Source organism: Rhinoraja longicauda, chromosome 27, assembly GCF_053455715.1.
Source record: "Rhinoraja longicauda isolate Sanriku21f chromosome 27, sRhiLon1.1, whole genome shotgun sequence".
Lineage (NCBI taxonomy): Eukaryota > Metazoa > Chordata > Chondrichthyes > Rajiformes > Arhynchobatidae > Rhinoraja > Rhinoraja longicauda.
In genome coordinates this window covers 27,159,276-27,186,450 of record NC_135979.1, presented here as the reverse complement: position 1 = coordinate 27,186,450, position 27,175 = coordinate 27,159,276, and the positions used below count along the sequence as shown (strand labels likewise).

At 46.8% G+C, this 27,175-nt stretch overlaps 1 protein-coding gene across 1 annotated transcript in view; it reads right to left on the bottom strand.

Moving 5' to 3' along the window:
* The window catches only part of epha10 (EPH receptor A10), a 510,644-nt gene that overhangs the window by 215,902 nt on the left and 267,567 nt on the right, over window positions 1-27,175 (bottom strand). Inside the window, exon 5 of the mRNA XM_078423327.1 lies at window positions 23,252-23,587. Coding sequence (XP_078279453.1) covers window positions 23,252-23,587 — 336 coding nt within the window. The remainder of the gene's footprint in view (window positions 1-23,251; window positions 23,588-27,175) is intronic.

Genomic DNA, 27,175 nt, shown 5'->3' with positions numbered 1-27,175 from the left:
ACAGCTTAAAAGCTGTCATAATCTGCCTTGCTCACTGAAAGTGTCCATAAACATCTAACGAGTTTGTAATTAATTATCAGCACAGGTCATTTTGTTTCCTCTTTAATCTAGCTCCACTTGCTCTGTTCATGCAAAGTGATCCTACTTCAAAAATGAGAAGGAATTTATTTTCACAGAGATTCATAAGTTCTTGAAATTCTCGTTCCCAGGGAGCTGTGCTGGTGTAATTCAGGCACAGGTGGACAGATATTTAAAACTATGACGTTGGTGGAATTAGAATTTTTTTGTCGAGTACAAGATTGGAGTTCAAGAAGGGCAGGGTAGGCTGAAGGGGTGGACTCGATGGGCTGAAGGGCCTGTTTCTATGTTGTATCTTTCAATCAATCAATCAATTTTAAAACCTGCACAATAGCAGGAACAGTAGAAGCAAGGAACTGCAGATGCTGGTTTACAACAAAGATCGACACAAAGTGCTGGAGCAACTCAGAGGGTCTGGAAAAATAGGATGTGTGATGTTTCGGGTCGGGACCCTTCTTCAGACTGAAAGTAAGAGGTTTGGGGGGAAGGTGTGGGGGTGGGGGTGGGGGGGGATTGCAGAGCTGGAGGCGAAAAAGGACTAGGGCCATTCAAGACCGGCCACAAATGACCTCAGGCAGGGCGATGTCTGGCAGGCCCATTGTTGGCTGGGGAAGGTGTGATCTCAAGAGGGAAGCAATGTGGAGAACTGTGGAGCTTGAAAAACAACTAGGGAGGAGGAAGGGGGCAAGGGAGAAGGGGGGAAGGGAAAGGTAAGTAAAAGTTACTTAAATTTAGAGAATTCAATGTTCATCCCACTGAGTTACGGTTTGGTGGGAGGCAGGAGGAGGCAAGAATCAAAGGTTTGCAGCAGCCTGGAAGGTGAAAAAAGATAAAAGATGAAATGGATTATCATGCAAGACAGAAGGAGGTAGTATTCAGATGTAGGGACTCATCTTCTGAGTCCGGAGAAGCCTAGTTACCCCATCAGCATGGGGATGCCAGGAACTGCAGATGCTGGAATCTTGAACAAACCACAAAGTGCTGGAGGAACTAGATGGGTCAGGCAGCATCTGTGGAGGGAATGGACGGATGATGTTTCAGGTCGGGACCCTTCTTTAAACTGACTATAGTAGGGCGGAGAAAACTGGAAAAGAGAGATGGGCAGGATAAAGCTTGGCAAGTGATAGGTGGATACCGGGTGAGGGGGAGAGTTTGATTGGTGGATGGGTGCAGTAAGTGTCAAAGGCCAGAGATGAAAAGGGAACTAAAAAGTGTCAGATAAGGAGAGGAGAGGAGTGAACTGTAAAGATAAAAGGAGGGATGTAGGTGGAAGGGGCCGGGGAAGGGTGGTGGAAGAAAAGAGGGGCGGGATATTGGGAGAAATGGGTGAGCAGCAGGGTGGTGGGGAGCACAGGAAAGAGAGAGGACGATCAAGGTTACATCAACATCATTGCTTCCAACTGCCATCCAAACTATGGTGGAGTGATTATAATCTGCAACTTACAATTTCTGACCAACATCATAATTCAGTGGGAAAACAAATGATTGGAATCTTATGATAAGGGTCTGTCTTAGGGGAAATAAGATGTACCTTGGTCCAGAGCTGGAAGCCATTGAACTATTTAAAGTATCATCAGCATCCAATGGCAGCTGAAGTTTGATTAGCGATCGGCAATGGCTGCATTTGGTGCAGTAGATCGCCATGGATAATGATGCATAAAACTGAGCTTTAATCTTTGTCTCTTTGCTGTTTATCAGAGCACCAGTCAAGAAAAGTAAACAGAGCTGGGTCTATAGGTTTGTCACTTTAGTGCCACCTCGATTTTTACACATGCCAAGCTGATGTGGAGAATGAAGCACAAAATGTTAACCTTTTGAACGTCTCACCTTTGGAGGGTCGGAAGTTGAGGGGAGACCTGACAGAAGTAAATGAAATGATGAGGGGCTAGGCAGGGTGCTGAGTCAGCACCTTTTACCCAGAGTGGAAATGTCAAGGAGTCTGAGTTTACCTTTCAGGTGACAGATGCAAAGTTTAAAGGAGATGTGCGGGCACTTTTTTACTTACACAGAGGGTGGCAGGTACCTGGAATGTACAGCCAGGGGTGATGGTGGAGGCAGATACGACAGAGGTGTTTAAGAGTCTCTTAGATAGACACACGGAAATGCAGGGAATGAAGGGGCATGGATCACATGAGGCAGAGGAGATTAGTTTAACCGGGCATTACTTTCCGCACGGATGCTGTTATTTTTAGTTTAGTTCAGTTTAAAGATACAGCGTGGAAACAGGCCTTTCGGCCCACCGAGTCCGTGCCGACTAGCGATCCCCGCACACTAACACTATCCTACGCTCACCAGGGACAATTTTACAATTTTACTGAAGCCAATTAACCTACAAACCTGCATGTCTTTGGAGTGTGGGAGGAAAGTGGAGCACCCGGAGAAAACCCACGAGTCATAGGTCGAATGTCCAAACTCCGTACAGGCAGCACCCATAGTCAGGATCAAACCCGGGTCTCCGGCGCTGTAAGGCAGCAACTCTACCGCTGCGCCACAGTGTTCTCTTCTACGTTCCAAAACTTACATAGTCGATGTAAGTGAAAATTTATGGAATATTGGAATGATTCAATGGCTGATTGGCACAAACATTGTGGGCAAAGTGCCTATTCCTGTGTTGCACTGTTCTATGTTCACTAAGACTGGGACAATGTAGGACCAGCTGAGGTGTCTGACCTCTGACAGAAACATCTGGAAAGTGACAAATGCTGGGGTCACTCTTTTTGGTCCACTGTCAAACTGCAGATTGGTGAGCATCTGCAATCAGTCCGGACGAGCTGCTGAATCCAGGGCTAATTGCAGCAAAAATCAAGGCCAAGTACCTTGGCAACCACCGCAACCAATTCTGTATCTTCTCTGCTGTCAGCGTTGATTACTTGAAGTAAAAACAGCAAACGTTGGAAACACTCGGTCCATCGGGAAAGAAAAATGGAGTCAGTGTTTCAGATCAGAGTTGTGAATTGATGGGAAAAAATAATGTAAAGTTGCTGAGAAGGTGTTGGCGGCTATGGATAGGACGAGGGGAATATATTATCATACAGCATGGAAAAACACAGACCCTTTGACCCAACTCATCCGTGCCGACCACCATGCCCCAACTAAGCTCGGCCCATTTGCCCATTTGGCCTCTTTCCTTCAACACCTGTCCAACCCGCGTACCCATCCACATGTGATTTAAATACTGATATAGTGCCTGACCCAACTACCTCCTCTGGCAGCTCTTTCCATATACCCACTGCCCTCTGAGTAAAGTACCTCAGATTTCTACTAATCTTTCCCCTCTCACCTTAATCTTCTCCGGTTCTTGTTTCCCCTACTCTGGGTGAAAGGTACATTTACCCGATCTATTCCCCTCATGATTTAATGCACCTCTATGAGATCAGCGGTATTAATTCACAAAATGCTGGAGTAAGATGTTCTTCGGTCTGCCCGAGCTTTGTTGGCCTCCCAGCGGAGCGAGCTGTCCGTGGGGGAATGTTGCCGACTGGCCCGTTGCAGACTGCAGGAGTACGTGCTGAGGGACGCACTGAAGCTCGGTGCAGCCAACGCCAAGGCCCTGTGGGGGAGGACCACAGTCTAGGGTCCTTCCGCTGCAGGACATGGGGGGCAGGGTGTGGTGGAGAGAGACGCCCCTCCAAATAAGGGATACTGTGTAAATTCCAATGTAAATTTGGAAATGGATACCTGTATTGAACGTGTAACCTCCGGAAATGTTGGATGGGGTTGTTGAAAAGAAGATGTTTTGTAAATATTTATTACTTGAATAGTATTTTTTGATATATTTTTTAAAAACTCAGATTCTGTGTAAATTTGGAAATGAATATCTGCATTGAATGGGTAACCTCCGGAAATGTCGGATGGGGTTTTTGAAAAGAAGATGTTTTGTAAATATTTATTACTTGAATAAAGTATTTTTTGATTTAAAAAAAAACTCAGCAGATCAGGCAGCATCTCGGGAGAGAAGGAATGGGTGACGTTTCGGGTCGAGACCCTTCAGTCTGAAGAAGGGTCTCGACCCGAAACGTCACCCATTCCTTCTCTCCTGAGATGCTGCCTGACCTGCTGAGTTACTCCAGCATTTTGTGAATAAATACCTTCGATTTGTACCAGCATCTGCAGTTATTTTCTTACACACTCTATGAGATCAGGCCTCAGTCCCCAGTGCCCCAAGGAATAAAGTCCTAGCCCGTGATAGAAATCACGTGAAGTGTGGGAATCACAGGGTGATTGCTTCTTTTGCGTAATTTGTTCTCAGGAGCATGGCTGAGAAACATGACCTGATTGTCAGACTGCAGTCAAAGAGAGAAATACTGATGTGGTTTAATTCCCCATTCCACTCTGACCTGTCACGGATTTACACTTTAGATGAGAGATACAGAGTGGAAACAGGCCCTTCGGCCCATCCTTCAGTCCATTTAGAACGGAGATGAGGAAAAACTTTTTCAGTCAGAGAGTTGTGAATCTGTGGAATTCTCTGCCTCAGAAGGCAGTGGAGGCCAATTCTCTGAATGCATTCAAGAGTGAGCTAGATAGAGCTCTTAAGGATAGCGGAGTCAGGGGGTATGGGGAGAGGGCAGGAACGGGGTACTGATTGAGAATGATCAGCCATGATCACATTGAATGGTGGTGCTGGCTCGAAGGGCCGAATGGCCTCCTCCTGCACCTATTGTCTATTGTGACTCAGCGGGTCAGGCAGCATCTGTGGAGAATAAAGGATGAGTGACCTTTTGGGTCGGAACTGTTCTTCAGACTGAAGAAAGGTCGGAAGAAGGGTTCCGACCCGAAACGTCACTCATCCAATCTCTCCACAGACGCTGCCGGCTGAGTTACTCCAGCTGAATTACGCTGAGTTACTCCAGCAATCTGTGTCTATCTGTTCTGGTTTCAACCCACATCCTAATGACTTGCAGGTTGATTGCCCTCTGTACATTGCCCTGAGTGTGCAGGGAGTGGATGGGAAAGTGGGATAACGTGGACCTGGTGTGAAGAGCTGGATAGAGCTCTTAAGGATAGCGGAGTGAGGGGGTATGGGGAGAAGGCTGGAACGGGGTACTGATTGAGAGTGATCAGCCATGATCGCATTGAATGGCGGTGCTGGCTCGAAGGGCTGAATGGCCTACTCCTGCACCTATTGTCTATTGTCTATTGTCTATTGTCTATTGTCAGTAGCCGGTGTGGACTCGGTGAGCTGAAGGGGCTGTTTCCATGCTGTAGGTAGACAAAGGAATGACAATATAAGGGGATTCAGCTGGTGTGCTGCGAGATGAGGTTTATGCAAAGCACCATTTGGACCAAAAGACCAGTATCATAAATATTTATTCACGCTTATCGTCTGGTTTTGATCAAGAACACCCACAATGCGATGTTTTGCTCGATGACTACCCTGAAACATCTGTGCTAATGATTATAGCATGCAATTTGCAGCTAGTTTGTCAAGCTTTTTATGTTTAATTTATGCCACAATCTAGGCTTAATTCAAAATTCACAGTTTATATTATCTGATAAATTCTTATTTTGTGCGGCGCCGTTTCCATTTGGCAATTTTTATGTTGCTCAATCGAAACATTTGAGTCTCTCAACTATATTTTAATGGAAAATAATGACTCCAAGCTATCAGGAGTAAGCCGCAATTGTGAACATGCTTAGGTGATGGTTAAAATAGAAGAACTGTATTCAAGATCACTCACATCCCTCATCTTGATGAATAGAAATAAACGCGTAATTGAGAATAAAGATGGGGAATCAAACCCGTTTTGTTCCTCAGATGGTACATTAAACACAATATTACAGGAAATGACAAATTGCCCACTCAATCACTTACTCTGTAAACTCTAAAAGAAACTTGACTTCAAATGTCTAAAACAAGGTTAATGCGTTAGATCTCATTGCAAATTCAAACGTTGCTAATTAAATCAGGATTTTTATGGTGCACCAATTGGTAATTAGGCGAGTGTACTATGGATCATTATGAACTAAATCACGGCAATGTAATGTTTATAAATGTCCATCGCCCGCATTAAATCTCTGCACTGTTTCTTTGTCTCTTAACAATTGAAATACGAGATGATTCATGCATCGAGGGCGCGGCACAGAGACGCAGCTGGTGGAGCTGCTGCCTCACGGCGCTGGAGACCCGGGCTCGATCGTGGCCTCGGGCACTGTCTGTGTGGAGTTTGCACGTTCTCCCTGTGACCATGTGGGTTTCCTGTGTGTGCTTTGGTGTCTTCCCTCATCTTTAAGACACGTGGGTTTGTTGGTCCACTGACCCCTGTAGATTACCCCTCGTTTGCAGGGAATGGCTGCGCAGTTGGGATAACATAGAACCCGTGTAAACGGGCGATCGATGGTCGGCGTGGACCCGGTGGGCCGAAGAGCCTACATCCATGTTGTTTCTTTCAATGAATCAGTCGATAACAGTTTGTGAACAAGTGTAGAACACAATGTGTTGGAGTAACTCAGCGGGTCAGGCAGCATGGATAGACAAGGTAACTTGTGGATGACCTTCTTCATCGTCGCCTATCCATTCCTCCACAGATGCTGCCAGACCCGCTGAGTTACTCCAGCACTTTGTGTTCTATGCAAGATTCCAGCATCTGCAGTTCCTCGTGTCAATAGTTTGGGAGTGTTGAATAGGGGGAAGGGATCACAATGAAGCACTTGCCCAATTAAAGGTAGATACAAATAAAAAATAAAATCAGTTAAAATACTATAATCTGCATGCAGGGCAAGATTCAGGAGCAGCAAATAGCCCATGTCTGGTGGAGATTTTTACTGCCACTAGATTGGAATTGCTAACCCAGAGGGCAGGTAAGTATGGACCAGGCTGATGTAGCACCTACCTAACCTTTGAGCTCCTCTCGACAGCAGGTGTACAACAAGCCTGGTCAAATGGGGAAAGAAAACCTTTGGAGGGATTCTACAGAACAGTACATCTATGGAAACAGGTGTCCATATGCCTGTGTTACGCTGTGGAGAGCAATCTACGCCAATACATCGGGACCCCTTTGATTTATCGAAGCCTAAAATGTTCACAGGAACTAACGGCTTGCATGGTGAGGTGACAATGAAAACCTGAATTATGGATATCTGATTGAATGATACAGCATGGAAACAGGCCCTTCGGCCCATTGAGTCCAGGACAGCCATCGATCACCCATTCACACTAGTTCTATGCTATCCTGCTTCTGCATCCATTCCCCACACACGAGAGGCAACTTACAGAGGTCAATGAACCTACGAACCCGCACGTCTTTGGGATGTGGGAAGAAACCGGAGCACCCGGAGGAAACCCACACGGTCACAGGGAGAACGTGCAAACTCCACATGGACAGCAACTGAGGGCAGGATCGAACCCAGGTCTCCGGTGCTGTGCAGTAGCGGCCCGACCAGTTCTTTGCAGGCTGATAGCAGCTTAAAGTGATTTAGAAGTGGTTTAAGTGATGTGTGAGAGTATGAGAATTGATAGCATCTGAAGACAGTATAAACACATTGTCTCAATAAACCTCAGTTAAAGCTCCTAATTATCTGCTTTGCTAAATCGCACAGAAGGCTTGGTGAAACGCTAGTACCTACACGTGTTATTCAGTAATTGCTTGTATGAAAGGATTCAAATGCTGAATTTTAATCTTCAATGGCACCATAAAATCTACAAATCATAACTCCATTCACATGGAGAGACGAGGAACGAGTAAGTGCTGGAATCTTGATCAAAACACAAAGTGCTGGAGGAACTCAAGAGGTCAGGCAGCATCTGGAGGGAATCAATAGGCAAATTTTCAGGTTGGGACCTCTCTTCAAACTGTTGGATTAGTTTTCACCATCAGTCTGAAAAAGGGTCTGAAGAAGGGTCCAGACAGGGAGATGTTGCCTGTCCATTCCCTCCAGAAACACTGCCTAATCCATGTTTCAGTCGTGACCCTGCTTCAGGCTAAAAGGAGTGGATGGGGAGGGGGAGAGGAGGGGGAGGGGAGGGTGAATGTGGGGGGAAGGGTGGGGGGGAGGGTTAGGAAGGAGAGAAAGCAAGAAAAGAGAGGAGGGGGCCTGACAAAGCCTGGCAACTTACAAGTGGATACAGGTGGGCAAAGCCTGGCAACGTACAGGTGGGCACAGGTGGGCAAAGCCTGGCAACGTACAGGTGGGCACAGGTGGGCAAAGCCTGGCAATGTACAGGTGGGTACAGGTGGGCAAAGCCTGGCAACGTACAGGTGGGCACAGGTGGGCAAAGCCTGGCAACGTACAGGTGGGCACAGGTGGGCAAAGCCTGGCAATGTACAGGTGGGTACAGGTGGGCAAAGCCTGGCAACGTACAGGTGGGCACAGGTGGGCAAAGCCTGGAAAGTTACAGGTGGACACAGGTGGGCAAAGCTTGGCAATGTACAGGTGGGCACAGGTGGGCAAAGCCTGACAAGTTACAGGTGGGCACAGGTAAGGGGCATTTGATTAGCAGTCCCCCTAGCCACCTTGTGTTTTCAACTTCATTCAGATCGTGTAATGATTGGTTTGTGCCAGAGACCCGGGTTCGATCCTGACTACGGGTACTCTTTGTATGGAGTTTGTACGTTTTCCCTGTGACCTGCGTGGGTTTTCTCCGGGTGCACCGGTTTCCTCTCACGCTCTTCAAACACGTACAGCTTTGCAGGTCAATTGGCTTGGTAAAATTGTAAATTGTCCCCAGTGTGTGTAGGATAGTGTTAGTGTGTGGGGGATCGCTGGTCGGCACGGACTCGGTGGGCCGAAGGGCCTGTTTCAGCGCTGTATCTCTAAACTTAACGACGGCACGGGAGCAGAGGGAGCAGTGTGGTTGCCAAGACCTGGGATAATGGAAGATCTGCCCTCCATCACCCTTTAGAGCAGTCTGCCTGCAGGGCAACAAAAGAGCCTTTGTGAGACTTCGATCTACATCAGCCTCCAACGAGCTGGAGAACCGATGTTACAAATGTTAAAACGTGCCTTTCTGTGCTCACAGAGATAGATCCAGCTGAACTTCCACCTCCCGCAGTGCTCTGCCTACACAACAAACATCTCTCTCCTCAACCATTCTTTCTGAAACCTAGGTTAAACAGCGACTGTACAGGAAGGAACTGGTTTAAACTGTAGACACAAAAAGCTGCAGTAACTCAGCGGGTCAGGCAGCACCTCTGGAAGAAAGGATTAGGTGACGTTTCGGGTTGAGACCCTTCTTCAGACTGGCTTGAATGTTCTTTCTCCACGACTAACCCTTTCGCGATAAGGCTAAAGTCTGTTACTTGCAAGCAACCTAACTGGACAACATCAAACAATTATCGGAGGCATACAGTAGATAGGGTAGACATTCAGAAACTTTTTCCCAGGGTGAAAATGTCAAAAACTAAAAGGCACAGCTTCAAGGTGGGAGCAGGAAGTCTAGAGGAGATGTGAACGGGCATGTTTGTTTACACAGACGGTGGTAGGTTCTGGCAGGTGTTGCCCGGGCTGGTGGTTGAGGCAGATACTAATGTAGCATTTAAAAGGCTTTTGGATAGGTACATGTTTAACTAGGGAATGGAGGGAGATGGATCACTTGCAGGCAGAGATTAGTTAACTTGGCATCATGTTTGGCATGGACATTGGGGGCTGATGGGCCTCTTTCTGTACAGTTGCATGTACTGGATTTGTAATTTCTAGAAGCAGGTTAACGGCCGGAAGCACACTCTGCTTTGGGCAGAAGGGCTGGATGCCCCAGTCAGGCCTAACTTGACTGCAGCACAAGGAACTGCAGATGCCAGAACCTTGAGCAAAATACAAACTACTGGAGGAACTCGGCGGGTCAGGCAGCATTTTGGGCAGCACAGAGGCATAACTGGTAGAAGCACTGCCTCACAGAGCCACAACGCTGTGCCACAACGCCACCAGTTGTCAGTGTTGTTTAAATGCACAAACCAATCATTACACAATCTGATCCCCTCACAGATCCCGTCCTCGGGTGCTGTTTGTGTGGAGTTTGGACGTGCTTCCTGTGACTGCATGGGTTTCCTCCAGGCACCGAGGATACCTTCGACATCCCAAAGTCGTGCGAGTTTGTAGGTTGGTTGCCACTGTATATTGCCCCCAGTGTGCAGGGAGTGGATGATAAAGTGAGATAACATAGAACTAATGTGAACGGTTGATTGATGATTGGCGTGGAGTTGCTGGGTTGATGGGCCTGTTTCAATGCTGTGTCTTTCAATCTATCAATCTGTGGAGGACATGGATAAGTGACATTTCGGGTTGGGACTCTTCTTCAGACTGATTGTGGTAGTCATCAGTCAAGAGGGTTTTATTCAGATGTCCCCAATAGAACAGAGTAGGGGGGTGAAAGCTGGAAAAGAGAGGCGGATGCAGGACAAAGCCTGGCAAGTGATAGGTGGATACATGTGAAGGGGGGGGTGAATGGAAGATGGATGGGGTAGGTGATAAAGGCGACAAATGGTGACAGATACGTAGAGGAGAGGAGTGAAATGTAAAGTTGGAGGGAGGGATATGGGAGGAAGAAGATGGGGGTAGGAGAAAGAGGGAGGATGAAAGAGAAATTTAGATTTTTAGATTTTAGATTTCGAGATACAGCAAGGAAACAGGCCCTTCGGCCCACCGAGTCCGCGCCGCCCAGCGATCCCCGCACACTAACACTATCCTACCCACACTAGGGACAATTTTTACATATTACCCAGTCAATTAACCTACATACCTGTACGTCTTTGGAGTGTGGGAGGAAACCGAAGATCTCGGAGAAATCCCACGCAGGTCACGGGGAGAACGTACAAACTCCGTACAGATGGCGCCCGTAGTCAGGATTGAACCTGAGTCTCCGACGCTGCATTCACTGTAAGGCAGCAAATCTACCGCTGCGCCACCGTGCCGCCCTCGAGAGTCTGGGGATGTAACATGGGTGTATGAAGAAGGGGAAGGAAGCAAGGTGACTTGAGTGGGTTGGCAGATAGTGGAAGAAATGGGTGTGCACTAGGAGAGAGAGGGGGCAGGGGGGATATTACTTTGAAATTGGAGAATTCAATGTTTATACTGTGTGGGAAGGAACTGCAGATGCTGGTTTAAACCGAAGATAGACACAAAAAGCTGGAGGAACTCAGCGGGACGGGCAGCATCTCTAGAGGGAAGGAATGGGTGACATTTCGGGGCGAGACTCTTCTTCAGTCTGAAGAAGGACACAAAGTGCTGGAGTAACTCAGCGGGTCAGGCAGTATCTCCGGGGAACATGGATAGATGACGTCTCGGGTCGGGACCCTTCTTCGGGCCTGTGGCCCGACCCAAAACGTCACCTACCCATATTCTCCACAGATGCTGCCTGACCCGCTGAGTAACTCCGGCACTTTGTGCTCTTTTGTGTAAATGAATCATCTGCAGTTCCTTGTGTCTACACATTGGCTCATCTATAGTATCATAAGAAAATAACTGCAGATGCTGGTACAAATCGAAGGTATTTATTCACAAAATGCTGGAGTAACTCAGCAGGTCAGGCAGCATCTCAGGAGAGAAGGAATGGGTGACGTTTTGGGTCGAGACCCTTCTTCATATTATCATGTACAATCTGAGGCATTATTCATTACTGCTTGCAATCAATGAATATTAAAATATTGGTGCAAAAATATTAGCCGGTGTTGGCAGGGAATGTGGGGGAGGGGGGAGAGAGCGAGAATGCAATCAGAACATGTCTGCTCATCAAAAATCTTACCACGTAATTGAGGTTTTAGAAGTTATGGACGTGCCAAGCAGATGGTCTACTGAGCTAACCTGCTGAGAAATCAAAGTCCTGAAAGTGACTGCCGTAAATTTGCGCCTTTATTGCCCGACACAGGATAACAGCCGAGGAACCTTCCAGCAAGTCACGTAAATAAAACCGTGTTAACTGCTGTCACTGGAGATTCACTGGCAGCATTTCTGCCTTAAAAGGTCATGTGTTCAAGTCCACTCCATCTTATTGTGTATTGTGTGCAGTTTTGGTCTCCTAACCTGAGGAAAGACGTTCTTGCCTTAGAGGGAGTACAGAGATGATTCACCAGATTGATCCCTGGGATGGCGGGACTTACATATGAGGAAAGGCTAGATAGACTGGGCTTGTACTCGCTGGAATTTAGAAGACTGAGGGGGGATCTTATAGAAACATATAAAATTCTTAAGGGGTTGGAGAGGCTAGATGCGGGAAGATTGTTCCCGATTTTGGGGGAGTCCAGAACCAGGGGTCACAGCTTAAGGATAAGGGGGAAGTCTTTTAGGACCGAGATGAGAAAACATTTCTTCACACAGAGAGTGGTGAGTCTGTGGAATTCTCTGCCACAGAAGGTAGTTGAGGCCAGTTCATTGGCTATATTTAAGAGGGAGTTAGATGTGGCCCTTTTTGCTAAAGGGATCAGGGGGTATGGAGAGAAGGCAGGTACAGGCTACTGAGCTGAATGATCAGCCATGATCATATTGAATGGCGGTGCAGGCTCGAAGGGCCGAATGGCCTACTCCTGCACCTATTTTCTATGTTTCTATGTTTCTATGTTTCTATCTTAAAATCCAAGCTCACACTCCAAATCGCAACGTGTAGGATGCTGGTTTAAAGAAGATAGACGCAAAAACTGAAGAAGGGTCTCGACCCGAAACGTCACCCATTCCTTTTCTCCAGACATGCAGTCTGACCCGCTGAGTTACTACAAGTGCAACGCTGTTAATATTTATTCTTTAGCTCAGATGATAGAATTACAGTTTAAAACTCAAAGTACTTGTGCTACAACATCAGGATAAGCGGTCAACCAAGAAAACCCAAGTCCAATGCCAAAGTAGTATCTAAACTAGCTGTACACATTTGCTAAAGGACAATAACTGACTTCATTTTCAACAAGGTATCACAAAAAGCTGGAGTAACTCAGCAGGTCAGGCAGCATCTCTGGAGAGAAGGCATGGGTGACGTTTCTAGTCTCGACCCAAAACTCTCCTGAGATGCTGCCTGACCCGCTGAGTTTCTCCAGATTTTTGTGATAACTTCGATTTGTACCAGCATCTGCAGTTATTTTCCTACTCATATTCAGCAAGAAGCTATCTACATGTTAAAAACACACACAAGTTAAATGTTTAACCAGGAAATCCAATCTCAATGTCACATGAGAATCTAAAATGCCTTTGGAACTATGGGACAACAAAAACTAGGCGTGTAGGCGGCAGTATATCATTGGGGTTGTAAAGTGCGCACCTCCCTTTACTGGTGTTTAGTTGAGTTAGGCCCACACAGTTGAGACAGTCATTACCAAACTGCGAGACGTTGGCAAGACCAAGCAGAGACTCGGCAACTGTTTCGCCAAACACTTAGATTTTTTATTTTTTTTAGATTTAGAGATACAGCGTGGAAACAGGCCCTTAGGCCCACCGGGTCCGCGCCGCCCAGCGATCCCCACACATTAACACTATCCTACACCCACTAGGGACAATTTTTACATTTTACCCAGTCAATTAACCTACATACCTGCACGTCTTTGGAGAGTGGGAGGAAACCGAAGATCTCGGAGAAAACCCACGCAGGTCACGGGGAGAACGTACAAACTCCGTACAGACGGCGCCCGTAGCCAGGATCGAACCTGAGTCTCCGGCGCGGCATTCGCTGTAAGGCGGCAACTCTGCCACCGTGCCACCGTGCCGCCCCTAAACTTGCACTCGGTCCGCCAAGGCCTGCTGGATCTCCTGCTTGCAAACCCTTTTAACTCCCCTTTCCATTCCCACATTGACCTTTCAGTCACGAGCCTCCTCTGTTGCTAGAGCGAGGCCACGTGCAAACTGGAATAAAGGCATCTCATGTTCCACTTTGGTAGTTTAGAACCGAATGGCATGAACATATTAAGAAATATTTAGACAGGTACATGGATAGGACAGGTTTAGATGGATATGGGCCAAAGCCAGGCAGGTGGGACAAGTGTAGATGGAACATGTTGGCCGGTGTGGACCAGCTAAGCAGAAGGGCCTGTTTCCACACTGTGAAACTCTATGACTTTATATCATTGAATTCTCCCATTTTAGGTAATCCACCCTGTCACCCATCTACCTATCAAACCCTCCTCACCTGTATCCACCTATCACTTGTCAGGCTTTGCCCTGCCCCCATCTTGCTTTTACAGCTTTCATCCTCTTTCCGACATTCAGTCTGATGCCCCGAAACGTCATCTGCCCATTCCCTCCGGAGATGCCGCCTGGCATGTTGAGTTCCTCCGCACTTTGTGTCTTCTTCAAGATTCAAACAACTGCAGTTCCTTGAGTTGCCATTTATCTAACCTACCTGCTTCAAAGCCACTATTGAAATATCGCTTTCCTGCTTGCGTGGGAAGATATGTACATTTAACTGCTAGACGTGCATTAGAACATCTAGAAAGAGCTACCAGACATTACTTTCCCACAATGTACGTGAACAGGAGAGTTCACAGCAGGCATTGTTTCTGAATTAGTTAGCAATGATTGTGGTATCTCTGTGGCAAACAACCTGGTTTCCTTTCCGTCAAATCAGTGTTTATGAGTGTCAGGAGATGATTGTTTTTAGCCTTTTGCTGTTAACAGACTGTTTCAGTTTTGTGAGCATCGCAGCACAGCTATCTGATAAGGATGATACTTATTCAACAAACAAAGGCTTGGGCGAAGCTGATCAATGCTGCTCTTTCTGAAGCTTAAGTGGTCACGGTTTTGACTAAAGCCCAATTCAGAAAGACATTAGCTTCTGGGATTAGACCAAATACTTTCTTAGTTTGAAGTTCAACAAAAGCATCCATTGAAGAAAAGAAATTGCATAAAACCGCTAATGCCTAATTTCACCTTATCAGACAGTGCTTTCATTTTATTTCAGGTTTATTGAAGTCAGGGTCCATTTTGGCCTTCTGATTTATAATGCCTGCGGGATAAAAATCAGCCCATTCATGTTTAATAGACCATTAACTACCTGGCAGCACAAAACCTCTTCTTTAATTATTTTCAGCAGCAATGTAATCACCCTGACTCTGATCAATAACCCACTTTCAAAGCAAGATATATTGTATCGAGGTGCTGCACAATCCAGAGAGACTTCCTGGTGTCTCGCTGCCTGCCTTGGAAACCACCAAGGTCTGAACTTATTCAACAAAAAAGCCAGAACTAAATATTTTAACCATTTAAGACTTTAGCGATACAGAGCGGAACCAGGTCCTTCGGCCCACCAGGTCTGTGCGATCAGCAATCACCGCGCGCACTAGCACTATCCTACACAAAGTTTTCCAATTTTTACCAAAGCCAATTGACTGACAAATGTGCTCCAGTTTCCTCCCACTTCCCAAAGGCCAACAGAGTGGTAGTTCCATTGATCACTGCACATTGCCCATAGTGTATGTGGCAGAGTGTGAGGAGGAGGAAATTGATGGGAGAATAGGTCAGGCTTATTATTGTCACATGACCCATGTCTGTACCACACACTGACCCAGCTGTATACTACACACTGACCCATGTCTGTTCCACACACTGACCCAGCTGTATACTACACACTGACCCATGTCTGTTCAGAGAAAATGCTTCATTTGGCATGCTGTCCAATCAGATCCGATGAAACTGTCCATGAATGCTTCAAGCCCAACTCAAGGTCGAACAGAGGGAAAGATAGAGCACAACGGTTTCAGAGACAAAGTCTGATGTCAACAGTGATGTTGTTTGGAGAATTGGGACTGTACCCTAGCTTACGGAAGGACCATGCAGAAGCCTGAAGACAGAGGGGAAGAAGCTGTTCCTGAGTCTGGTGGTGCGCGCTTTCAAGCTCCTGTACCTTCTGCTGAACAGGAGCAGGGAGAAGGAGGTGCATCTACAGATGCCAGTAAGAGTCGTGGGAGATATGCCGAATCTCCTGAGGAAGCAGAGGTGTCGATGTGCCATCCGAGCTGTCGCTTCGTTGTGGCTGGTCCACATCAGATCATTTGCCCCATTGTTGCTGCTTGGGGCGTTTATTCCACCATGCTTCCTGAAGTCAATAACAAGCCCCTGACATAGAGGGAGTGGTTATTGTCCTGAAACCATGTTACTAAACTCTCTTATCTCCTTCCTGCACTTGGATTGTCATTGAATAAGGTGGGATTAGTGTAGGATTTGTGGAGGTAGGTGCTTTAAGGATAACATGGACACAGTGGGATGAACAGTTTTCACGGTGTATGCAATACTATGTTCCCTCTGAATCCGCTTTAGTGATGTCAACTGACAGGTCGTGAGAGAAGAACTCCCATTTTAGTTTTTAAAGATAACACTGAGTCTTTACTTGTTAACCTTTCATCCAACAGATGACAAGACTAGCAGTGAAACACGCCCTCGGTACTGTCAACTTGGTTTATTTACTTCACTCTCAGGAGATAACACCAAACCTGGCATCTACTGGGATAAATATGCTTCAAGTATCAGACTCTATTTGGTTCTAACAATCTCTCTAAAGCAGCTGAGGAGCCAGGAGTGCCAATGTATCACATAAAGCAGCCAACGACTTACTGTACATCAAATCTTAAAAACAAATACCGCTGCATTATTTAAATAGATTAGTAATTTGAGTCACCTCGTCCGATTACCAATGTCATTTTCACTCGAGTCTCTGGCTACAGCTTTGTGAAAGTCACCCACACCTCTGCTCAGACCTCTGCTCACACAATCACCGGAGTCACAAGGAACTGCAGATGCCGGAACCTTGCGCAGAACAGACTCGATGGGCTGAAGGGCTTTATTCTGCTCCTCTGCCTCATGAACAGAAAGTGGTGGAGTAACTCAATGGTTGAGGCAGTATCTCCGGAGGACATGGTGCGATGGCTCTTTATTGTCACGTTATGCACTGCACAGTAAGATTCTTTTTGCAAAGCTCACACTGCACAAGTGGCCACATTTTGCCGGCGTGTACACAGTCCAAAGTCTGGTCCCCATGCTGGGTGTACTGGACGGCCGCCGATCCAGATAAGCCCCAGGCTGCTGCAGGGCCTCCTCCGTCGCCCTCGACCGCCTCTGCCCGCAAAGCGATGTCCGACTGTCTTGTGTCCTGGAGGGCAGCCTCCTGCAGGCAGTGCTGGCGGCTCTACCCCGCTCCCTCTCCAACTGACCCACTCTTCATGTCTGATGTTGCCAGCATCTCCCCCTCTCCTCGACTCTCCGGTCTTCAGGGCCGGGCTCGGAGGCTTCCGAGCTTTCCCCTTGCAGGTAGCGGCCTGCCTCTGTACTGCAGACTGACCCACCTCTGTACTACACACTGACCCATGTCTGTACCACACACTGACCCGCCTCTGTACCACACACTGACCCATATCTGTACGACAGACCGACCCACCTCTGTACTACACACTGACCCATGTCTGTACCACACACTGACCCAGCTGTATACTACACACTGACCCATGTCTGTACGTGTGGAATTCACTGCCTCAGAAGGCAGTGGAGGCCAATTCTCTGAATGCATTCAAGAGAGAGCTAGATAGAGCTCTTAAAGATAGCGGAGTCAGGGGGTATGGGGAGAAGGCAGGAACGGGGTACTGATTGAAAATGATCAGCCATGATCACATTGAATGGTGGTGCTGGCTCGAAGGGCCGAATGGCCTTCTCCTGCATCTATTGTCTATTGTCTATTGACAGACCGACCCACCTCTGTACTATACACTGACCCACCTCTGTATTGCACACTGGTCACCTTTGCACTACACACTGCCTCACTTCCGTACTACACACTGACCCATCTCTGTACTACAAACTGGCCACCTCTGTACTACAAACTCCGCATCAGAGCGTGCTGCAATCACACTTGCAAGAAGACTTATGTCGAATTATGACTAGAATTTCAGGTGCCACCTCAGTCAGTGATCAGTAGGTTTGTTTTTAGATGATAAAAGAATCAAGGCACAAACATCTGGTGTAAGATAAAAGTGCCCAGATAAGGAATCAGCCGTAGAACATAGAACAGTACAGCCCAGGAAGAGACCCTTCCGTTCACAATGTCTGTGCTGAACATGATGCCAGACTAACTCTTATCTGGTTACATGTGATCTATATCCCTCCATTCACGTGCCAATCCAAATGTCTCTAAATGCCACTATCAAATCTGCCTCCACCACCACCCCCGGCGACCGTGATCTTATTGAATAGTGAGACAGGAGCCCATTGGCAAATCCGGATTATTTTAATTACATTGGCAAAATAATTTTATTTCTAATATTCCTCTTCCTTCTTGCACTTCCCTTCCCTTCAAATGCAATTTTCTAGCCCAAGAATAAATCACGTGAAACTATCCCTGATTGCCGGTTGATGTTTTCAAGGACAGTGAATTAAGTGGAAACATTGTATCTCACACTTTAGACTTTAGAGATACAATGCGGAAACAGGCTCTTCAGCCCACCGAGTGATAGTGATAGTGTACGCTGACCAGCGATCCCTGCACACTATCACTATCCTACACACTAGGACAATTAGCAATATTACCGAAGCCAATTAAGCTACAACCCTCATGTCCTTGGAATACACAGAAACGTCAAATCTGCACCTCCCTCGGGCCTGGTAGGATACACCAACTTAGTCTCTTCGTACATTCAGGGAATGTTCAACTGAGGTTGTCGGGATATTTGCGTAGAAGTTGCCATCAAATGGATGTCTACAATTCTGGCTCCAATGTTAAAGTGGCGTCTGTGGAGGAAATCCGAGACTTGTGGTTTTCTTCCAAAAGGTGCCACGGTCATGAATTGGCATCTGCAAATCCATACTGGAGTGTTGTCAAAACTGAAGGTTGCTTGCGGCTTGGGCTTTTCCCTCAAGTTGAATTGATTTGAGTTGCAGAAGATGTTAACTTGCATTAGTTCTCAGAAGCAACAACAGATCTGTGGGGGTGGGGTGGGGGGGGGGGGGGGGGGGGGGGGTTGGGAAGAGGTATCTGAGACACACACTCACTCGATCCATAGCAGAGCCTGAAACTAACAATTCTTTCTTTTTTTCTGTTCAGATATTACCTCCTTTAACTTAACAACTCACTGAGCAAACTTGCTGTTTTCTTCTATAGGCAATTCACACTTCCTGATCTCCGTTTAAATATTTTTGTCATCTTGAATTTCCCCGAAGGTTTTCTCAATGACTTCAAATGTTTCAAAAGATTACTTCAGTCTTTTTGCCACCATGTTTCTCTGCTTATTGAGTAAGCAGACTCGCTTAAATCTAGCTGTGACCAACATGCTCCTTAATCCATTTTGAATTAACTCTCTTTTGCTTCTATCCCGCACTGTGCTTTAAGAACACCATGTCTTTTTGAAATTGATTCAGAAACTCTACATTATTTGGAAAAAGTACAATAAAGTTCTCCCAATAACAACTTCTTCCTGCAGCATCATTAGTAAAGTGATGAAATGGATGGTTTCCAACTGCAGATTATTCTCTCCATCAATGTTCATGGATATGCCAAGGTCTAAAAGATGACAACAGCAATCCACCTATAAGAGCCTGTTGGTAAGTCCCTCATATCATTTGGTTTAGTTTACTTTAGTTTATTAAAGAAAGGAAGCATGCAGGTACAGCAGGCAGTGAAGAAAGCCAATGGAATGTTGGCCTTCATAACAAGAGGAGTTGAGTATAGGAGCAAAGAGGTCCTTCTGCAGATGTACAGGGCCCTGGTGAGACCTCACCTGGAGTACTGTGTGCAGTTTTGGTCTCCAAATTTGAGGAAGGATATTCTTGCTATTGAGGGCGTACAGCTTAGGTTTACTAGGTTAATTCCCGGAATGGCGGGACTGTCATAAGTTGAAAGACTGGAGCGACTAGGCTTGTATACACTGGAATTTAGAAGGATGAGAGGAGATCTTATCGAAACGTATAAGATTATTAAGGGGTTGGACACGTTAGAGGCAGGAAACATGTTCCCAATGTTGGGGGAGTCCAGAACAAGGGCCACAGTTTAAGAATAAGGGGTAGGCCATTTAGAACTGAGATGAGGAAAAACTTTTTCGGTCAGAGAGTTGTGAATCTGTGGAATTCTCTGCCTCAGAAGGCAGTGGAGGCCAATTCTCTGAATGCATTCAAGAGAGAGCTAGATAGAGTTCTTAAGGATAGCGGAGTCAGGGGGTATGGGGAGAAGGCAGGAACGGGGTACTGATTGTGAATGATCAGCCATGATCACATTGAATGGCGGTGCTGGCTCGAAGGGCCGAATGGCCTCCTCCTGCACCTATTGTCTATTGTCTATTGTCTATTATTGTTACGCCTGCCGAGGTGCAGTGAAAAACTTTTGTTATCCACTATCCAGTCAAAGAAAAGACCATACATGATTACAATCAAGCTGTCCACAGTGCATGGATAAAGGGTAAAGGGACAACATATGGTGCAAGATCTATCACTGAAGTCTGACAACATCCGACAAAAGATCGTTCAAAGGCCTCCAATGACGTAGGTGGGAGGTCTGAAACACACTCCAGCTGATGAGAGGACCGTTCAGTTGCCCAATAACAGCTGGGAAGAAACTGTCCCTGAATCTGGAGGTATGTGTTCTCAAACTTCCCTGATGTGAGAGGGGAGTGACCGGGATGAGACTGGTCCTGGTCCTCGATGATGCTGGTGGCCTTGCTGAGACCATGTGGTGTAGATGGTGTCAATGGAAGGGAGGTTGGTTTGAGTGATGATCTGGGCTACATCCACAACTCTGCAATTTCTTGTGGTCTTGGATGGAGCTGTTCCCAATCTCATATCACCTCTGTGATGGATTCACATCCATGGATTCACATCCGTCCTGAAGAACAGCACCCGAAACTGAATGCAATCCTTGAGTTTGTGTAGCATTAATTTTGTACAAAGCTCTTACAACATTGGAACAGAGCATTTGATAATTCTGATCCCTGTCAGTATTTGTACATCATAACAGCCTCTTTCCACCACACTTCCCACCACCATAGCAACATCCTTTTTGTCCTCAGTAATGACATTCATGGATGTTAGGATCTTGCATACATTATTATTTAATAACTCTATTAATATTTATTATCACTCTCGTAATGATGTGCATCAAAGCTTCCAAAGTTTCAACGAACCCTTAGTTTAGTTTAGTTTATTATCACATGTACCGAGGAACAGTGGGAAGCTTTTTGTTATGTGCCTTCCAGTCAGCGGAAAGACTATATGTGATTACAATCGAGCTGCCCACAGTGTACAGGCACAGGGTTAAGGGAATAACGTGAATAACGTTTAGTGCAAGATAAAGTCCAGTAAGGTCCAATTAAAGAGTCTTCAACAAAGATACTAGAGGAGCAAGATGAACCACTCCGTCAAAATCGCCTATATTGAAGTGTAGTACGTAAAGGAGTGTAACGTCCGCCATTTTAGTAAGCAAAACCCGCCGTTCGCTATGCCTCTCGCAATGTAATCAGTGTTGTGGGGGAACAGTATGTGTGACGATACCATTAAAATGCAGAATATATCTCATCTATCAATTCACAGATTTTTATTATTTTTCTTTTTAAATGTTTCTGCAAGTTTCTGCCTACTAAAATGGCGCCATGACGCACTACGGTTTTTAGGGTCGAGTGGTCTATTTTGCTCTGCTCTATTATATTTGGTCTCCAAAGAGTTAGACGGTAGGTCAGGACCGCTCCCCAGTTGGTGATAGGATGGTTTAATTGCCTGATAACAGCTAGAAAGAAACTGGCCCTGAATCTAGACATATTTAAGGATTCTCTTCACATTTACTGGGTATTAAATATAATGTAGTACTTTCCCAACTACTTTCAATCACTGGAGCTTTCATATTCAATTAAACTAGCCGTTTTAATTTGCTATACTTTTCTCAATAAACTTTTACGATATTTGGACGACATATATACAGTATAAAAATACATGAGTGCATTTGAAGTAAATAATTCCACAGTTTGCATAATCTAAGTCTGCATTGACTTTGATTGCTTTCTTTGTATCGGCAACAGGATTTAGAATGAGATTTCCAAGTCGGAATTGGTTTACCTTAGTCAGGGCCCAGTTTACATGAAGGAATCTATCTGTGCAATGTCTAGCCACTCATTGTAGTGCCAAAGGGGGCCACAACTCAGGAGAGATGATGATCCTGAAAAAATATGTCTAATTTCATCTCAAAGCCTTTGTTCTGGGCACGTGTCCCCAGCAAGTGAGGCTTCAATCGCCGGCTGCGGGAGCTTCGATCGCCCAGATGGATGGTTCGACTGCCCCGACCGCGGGAGAAAATGAGGGATGAAGATTAGACTTTATTGCCTTCCATCACAGTGAGGAATGTGGGGAATCTGCTGTGGTGGATGCTTATGTTAACTTTTATGTAGTTGTGTGTCTTGTTGCTTTTTTTTTAGTACGGCTGAATGGTAATACGAATATCACTGTACCTTAATTAGTAAGAACAACCTATACTTAATGTTAAGGAACGACTTGTCACAATTATGCAACTACTAATCTGAAGAAATCTCTCAAATATGGACCATTTCTCACATCTTTCCGTTGGTGAAGATGATAAATTCCAATAGTCTAAGTGTTACGATAGTTGCCTGGAGCCATTGGTTGGCGATCAGCATCCCAGGTTCCTATGTTGCCCAACACAAGCAATGATTACACCAGTCAGAAAAAAAAGGTAATATTTGTTTAAAGTAAATTACAATTGAAACACAAAGTACTTGTTCTTTCACACCAGGATAAGCACTCAACCAAGAAAACCAAGCCCAGAGCCAAAGTTCTATCGAAACTGATCTACAAACTTATGCTAAAGACAATAAATAACTCCATATGCAATAATAAACTACCTGCATGTTAACAAGCACAAAAACCGATCACATAGATGCAAGCATATCATTGGGGTTATTAAGTGGGCATCTCCCTTCACAGGTGTTTCGTTGAGTTAGGCCCATGACACCTCAGGAAGACTCAACAGTTAGTTCTGCATCCCAGAACCACCCTCTCAATACCTGCTCTCACCAGTATCTACCAAATCAAGGAATCCCCAGACGATTAATGCACTCAAACAAGTGCTACACACTCGCATCCTGTCTTCCACTTATCCTACCCCATCATTGAACAGTCGTAGCGCCACAAATATCAACCTCGTATCAAACCAGGATACACTTACACAGTACACACTTACACAGGAATACACACAGGGCATGTTGTACATTTCCTTCCTGCCCCCACAGCATAATGGTTGTAATCATTCAAGGAAATGCATTTGCAGGGATAGAGTGCCGGGTCTTACCGCCTTGGCTAATGATCAGGGTGATCTCCACGTATCTGCGGGGCGCGTGGCTCAGGCTGGACACTCCGTTCACAGCTTCCACCCTGAAGGTGTAGTTGACGTAGGGGGCGAGGTTGACCACGGTGACCGAGGTGTCCGCCAGCCCCAGCCGCTGGGGCAGGAAGCCGACGCGGCCGTCGCAGGGCCGGCACGGCCGGGGAGGGGCGGCGCACATGGTGCACTGGACGTTGTAGGCCACGTCGCCGCGGCCCCCGCTGTCCTGCGGTGGGCTCCAGGCGAGGTGCAGCGCCGACTGCCTGGTGCTGTAGCCCAGCTCCTGCGGAGCAGACGGAGGCTCTGTGGGAGAACGGAAACAAGAACAGTGTCAGTCCGCAAAACGCCCCTCGCTCCTGCACCAACGTTTAGTGCGGCACGGTGCAACAGCGGTAGAGTCGCTGCCTCACAGCGCTTGCAGCGCCGGAGACCCGGGTTCGATCACGACCACTGGTGCTGTCTGTACGGAGTTTGTACGTTCTCCCCGTGACCTGCATGGATTTTCTCCAAGATTTTCAGTTTCCTCCCACACTCTAAAGACGCACAGGTTTGTAGCTTAATAGGCTTGGTAAATTTAAAAATTGTGTCTCGTGTGTGTAGGATAGGATTAATGTGCGGGGATCGCTGGTCGGCGCGGACCCGGTGGGCCGAAGGGTCTATTTCCGCGCTGTATCTCTAAACTAAACTAAACTAAACATTTCATATTTTAACTATGATGCACTGTAAATGGCTCAATTGGAATCATGTATTGTCTTTCTGCTGACTGGTTAGCACGCAACAAATGATTTTCACCGTACGTGACAATAATCTAAACTGTTCCCTTCATTGCCAATCTTATACCATGCCCGTGATACTCAGCCCATTTCATCAGTTTATCTTTTGCCTCCTGCCCCTGGTTGGGGAATCAAGAGCCAGAGGACATAGGTTTAAGGTGAGGCGGGAAAGGTTTAATAGAAACCTGAGAGGTAACTTTTTCACACAAAGGGTGGTGGGTTTATGGAATGAGCTGCCAGAGGAGGTAGTTGAGGCAGGTATTATCGCAATGGTTATGAAACAATTAGACAGGTACATGTAGAGGACAGGTTTAGAAGGATATGGGCTACACTGGCAGGTGGGACTAGCATAGATGGGACATTGTGGCCGTTGTGGATAAGTTGGGCTGGAGGGCCTGTTTCCACGCTGTATGACTATGACTAACAGGCCCTCCGCCCCTCCGAGTCCGAACCGATCATCGATCACCTGTTCACACCAGTTCTGTGTTATCCCACTTTCTCATCCACTCCCTGCACACTAGGGGGCAATATACAGAGGCCAATTAACCTACAAACCCGCACGTCTTTGGGATGTGGGAGGAAACCGGAGCGCCCGGAGTAAACCCACTCGGTCACAGGGAGGACATGCAAACTCCACACAGACTGCACTCGAGATCAGGAACAAATCCAGGTCTCTGGCGCCATGAGGCAGCAACTCTACCAGCTGCATCACTGTGCCCTTGGTATTGACTCCATAACACATGATTAGTTGAAGGTAGACGCAAAATGCTGGAGTAACTCAGCGGGTCAGGCGGCATCTCTGGAGAGAAGGAATGGGTGACGTTTCGGGTCGAGACCCTTCTTCAGACTGATGTCAGGGGAGGGGGCGGGACAAAGATAGGATGTAGTCGGAGACAGGAAGACTGGTGGGAGAACTGGGAAGGGGGAGGGGATAGAGAGGGGAAGCCGGGACTATCTGAAGTTGGAGAAGTCAATGTTCATACCGCTGGGGTGTAAACTAGCCAAGCGAAATATGAGGTGCTGTTCCTCCAATTTGCGCTGGGCCTCACTCTAGCAATGGAGGAGGCCCAGGACGGAAAAGTCAGATTGGGAGTGGGAGGGGGAGTTGAAGTGCTAAGCCACCGGGAGATCAGGTTGGTTAAGATGGACTGAGCGGAGGTGTTGAGCGAAACGATCGCCGAGCCTGCGCTTGGTCTCGCCGATGTAGAGAAGTTGACAGCTGGAACAATCCTACACAATTAGCTGAGTTGAGTTTTGTTTAGTTCATTGTCACGTGTATCAAGGTAAAGTGAAAAGTCCGGGAGCAGAGCAAGGACGCCCATTGGCTGAGCAGAAAAGTAAGTGCTAATTACAGTTGAACAGGCAGTTTAAAAAGAGCGCCAAAAGGAAGCTAGTAGTCAATTTGAAAAGTCCGGGAGCAGAGCAAGGACGCCCGTTGGCTGAGCAGAAAAGTAAGTGCTAGTTTAAGTGAGAAGTCAGGTAAATTGGACAATCAGGCAATTTAATTGGTGATATAAGCCCAGTGAGAAAAGTGCGAGTCTTTGGCTGCGAGTCTTCGGCGAGGAGGCTGAGGTGAGGAGGATACAATTGTTTTAAGCCAGAGCTGGTTATAGGCACAAGGTGATGGCGGAAAAGTTGGTGCAGTGTGTTTCCTGCAGGATGTGGGAAGACAGGGACGTCGCTGGAGCTTCTGGGAGCTACACCTGCAAGAACTGTGTCCAGGTGCAGCTCCTGAAGGGACGTGTGGTGGAGTTGGAGAGGCAGTTGGATGACCTCAGGGCCATCCGGGAATGCGAGAGTTTCCTCGACAGGACCTATTGTGAGGCTGTCACGCCAAGGGTCCAGGTCGAGCGAAGGTGGGAGACTGTTTCAGGGGGGAGTGGACATGGACTACAGGAGACCCCAGTGGCTGTGCCTATTGCAAATAGGTATACCCTCTTGGGAACTGTCGGGGCAGAAGACGTTTCCAGTCCGAGTGGCGGACCTGTTGGCAAGGATACTCGACAGGGGAGACCGAAGTCTGGAAGAGCCGTAGTGGTCGGTGACTCCATAGTCCGAGGGACGGACAGAAGATTCTGTGGCAGCAGGAGGGACTTGAGGATGGTCTGTTGCCTCCCTGGTGCCAGGGTTCAACACATCACAGACCGGCTTCAGAAAATCCTAGTGAGGGAAGGCGATCAACCTGAAGTCGTTGTGCACGTGGGCACGAATGACGTCGGGCGGAAGAGGAAGGAGGTGCTACAGTGGGAGTTTAGAGAGTTGGGAAAAACACTGAGAAGTAGGACGTCAAAGGTGGTTATCTCTGGACTGCTACCGGTACCTCGTGCTGGTGAGGCCAGGAACAGAGAGATAGAGGGTATGAATTTATGGCTGAGGGACTGGTGCAGAGAACAGGGATTTAGATTTCTGGACCACTGGGATTTCTTCTGGGCTAGGGGTGACTTGTACAAAAGGGACGGGTTGCATCTTAACAGCAGGGGGACAAACATTCTGGCAGGCAGGTTTGCTAGTGTGACACCTGTGGCTTTAAACTAAGTAGTGGGGGGGAGGGGTTAACAAATTGTGAATATGAAGATGAGGTAAAAGGGAATACAGGAGATATTGCAAAAGACTCTCGGAAGAATGGGAACAGAAGTTCTAGAGGGCAAAAGAAATTAAGGGCAGGGCCAATTGTGAACGATGTGAGAGGGGAGGTAAATACAGAAGTTAAAGTGTTGTACTTAAATGCGCGTAGTATAAAAAATAAAGTGGATGAGCTTGAGGCTCAGTTAGTCATGGGCAAGTATGATGTTGTAGGGATCACTGAGACATGGCTACAAGAGGACCAGAGCTGGGAACTGAATATTCAGGGGTACACAACGTATAGAAAAGACAGACAGGTGGGCAGAGGGGGTGGGGTTGCTCTGATGGTAAGGAATGATATTCATTCCCTTGCAAGGGGTGACATAGAATCAGGAGATGTTGAATCAGTATGGATAGAAATGAGAAATTGTAAGGGTAAAAAGACCCTAATGGGAGTTATCTATAGGCCCCCAAACAGTAGCCTTGACATAGGGTGCAAGTTGAATCAGGAGATAAAATTGGCGTGTCAAAAATGTGATGCTACGGTGGTTATGGG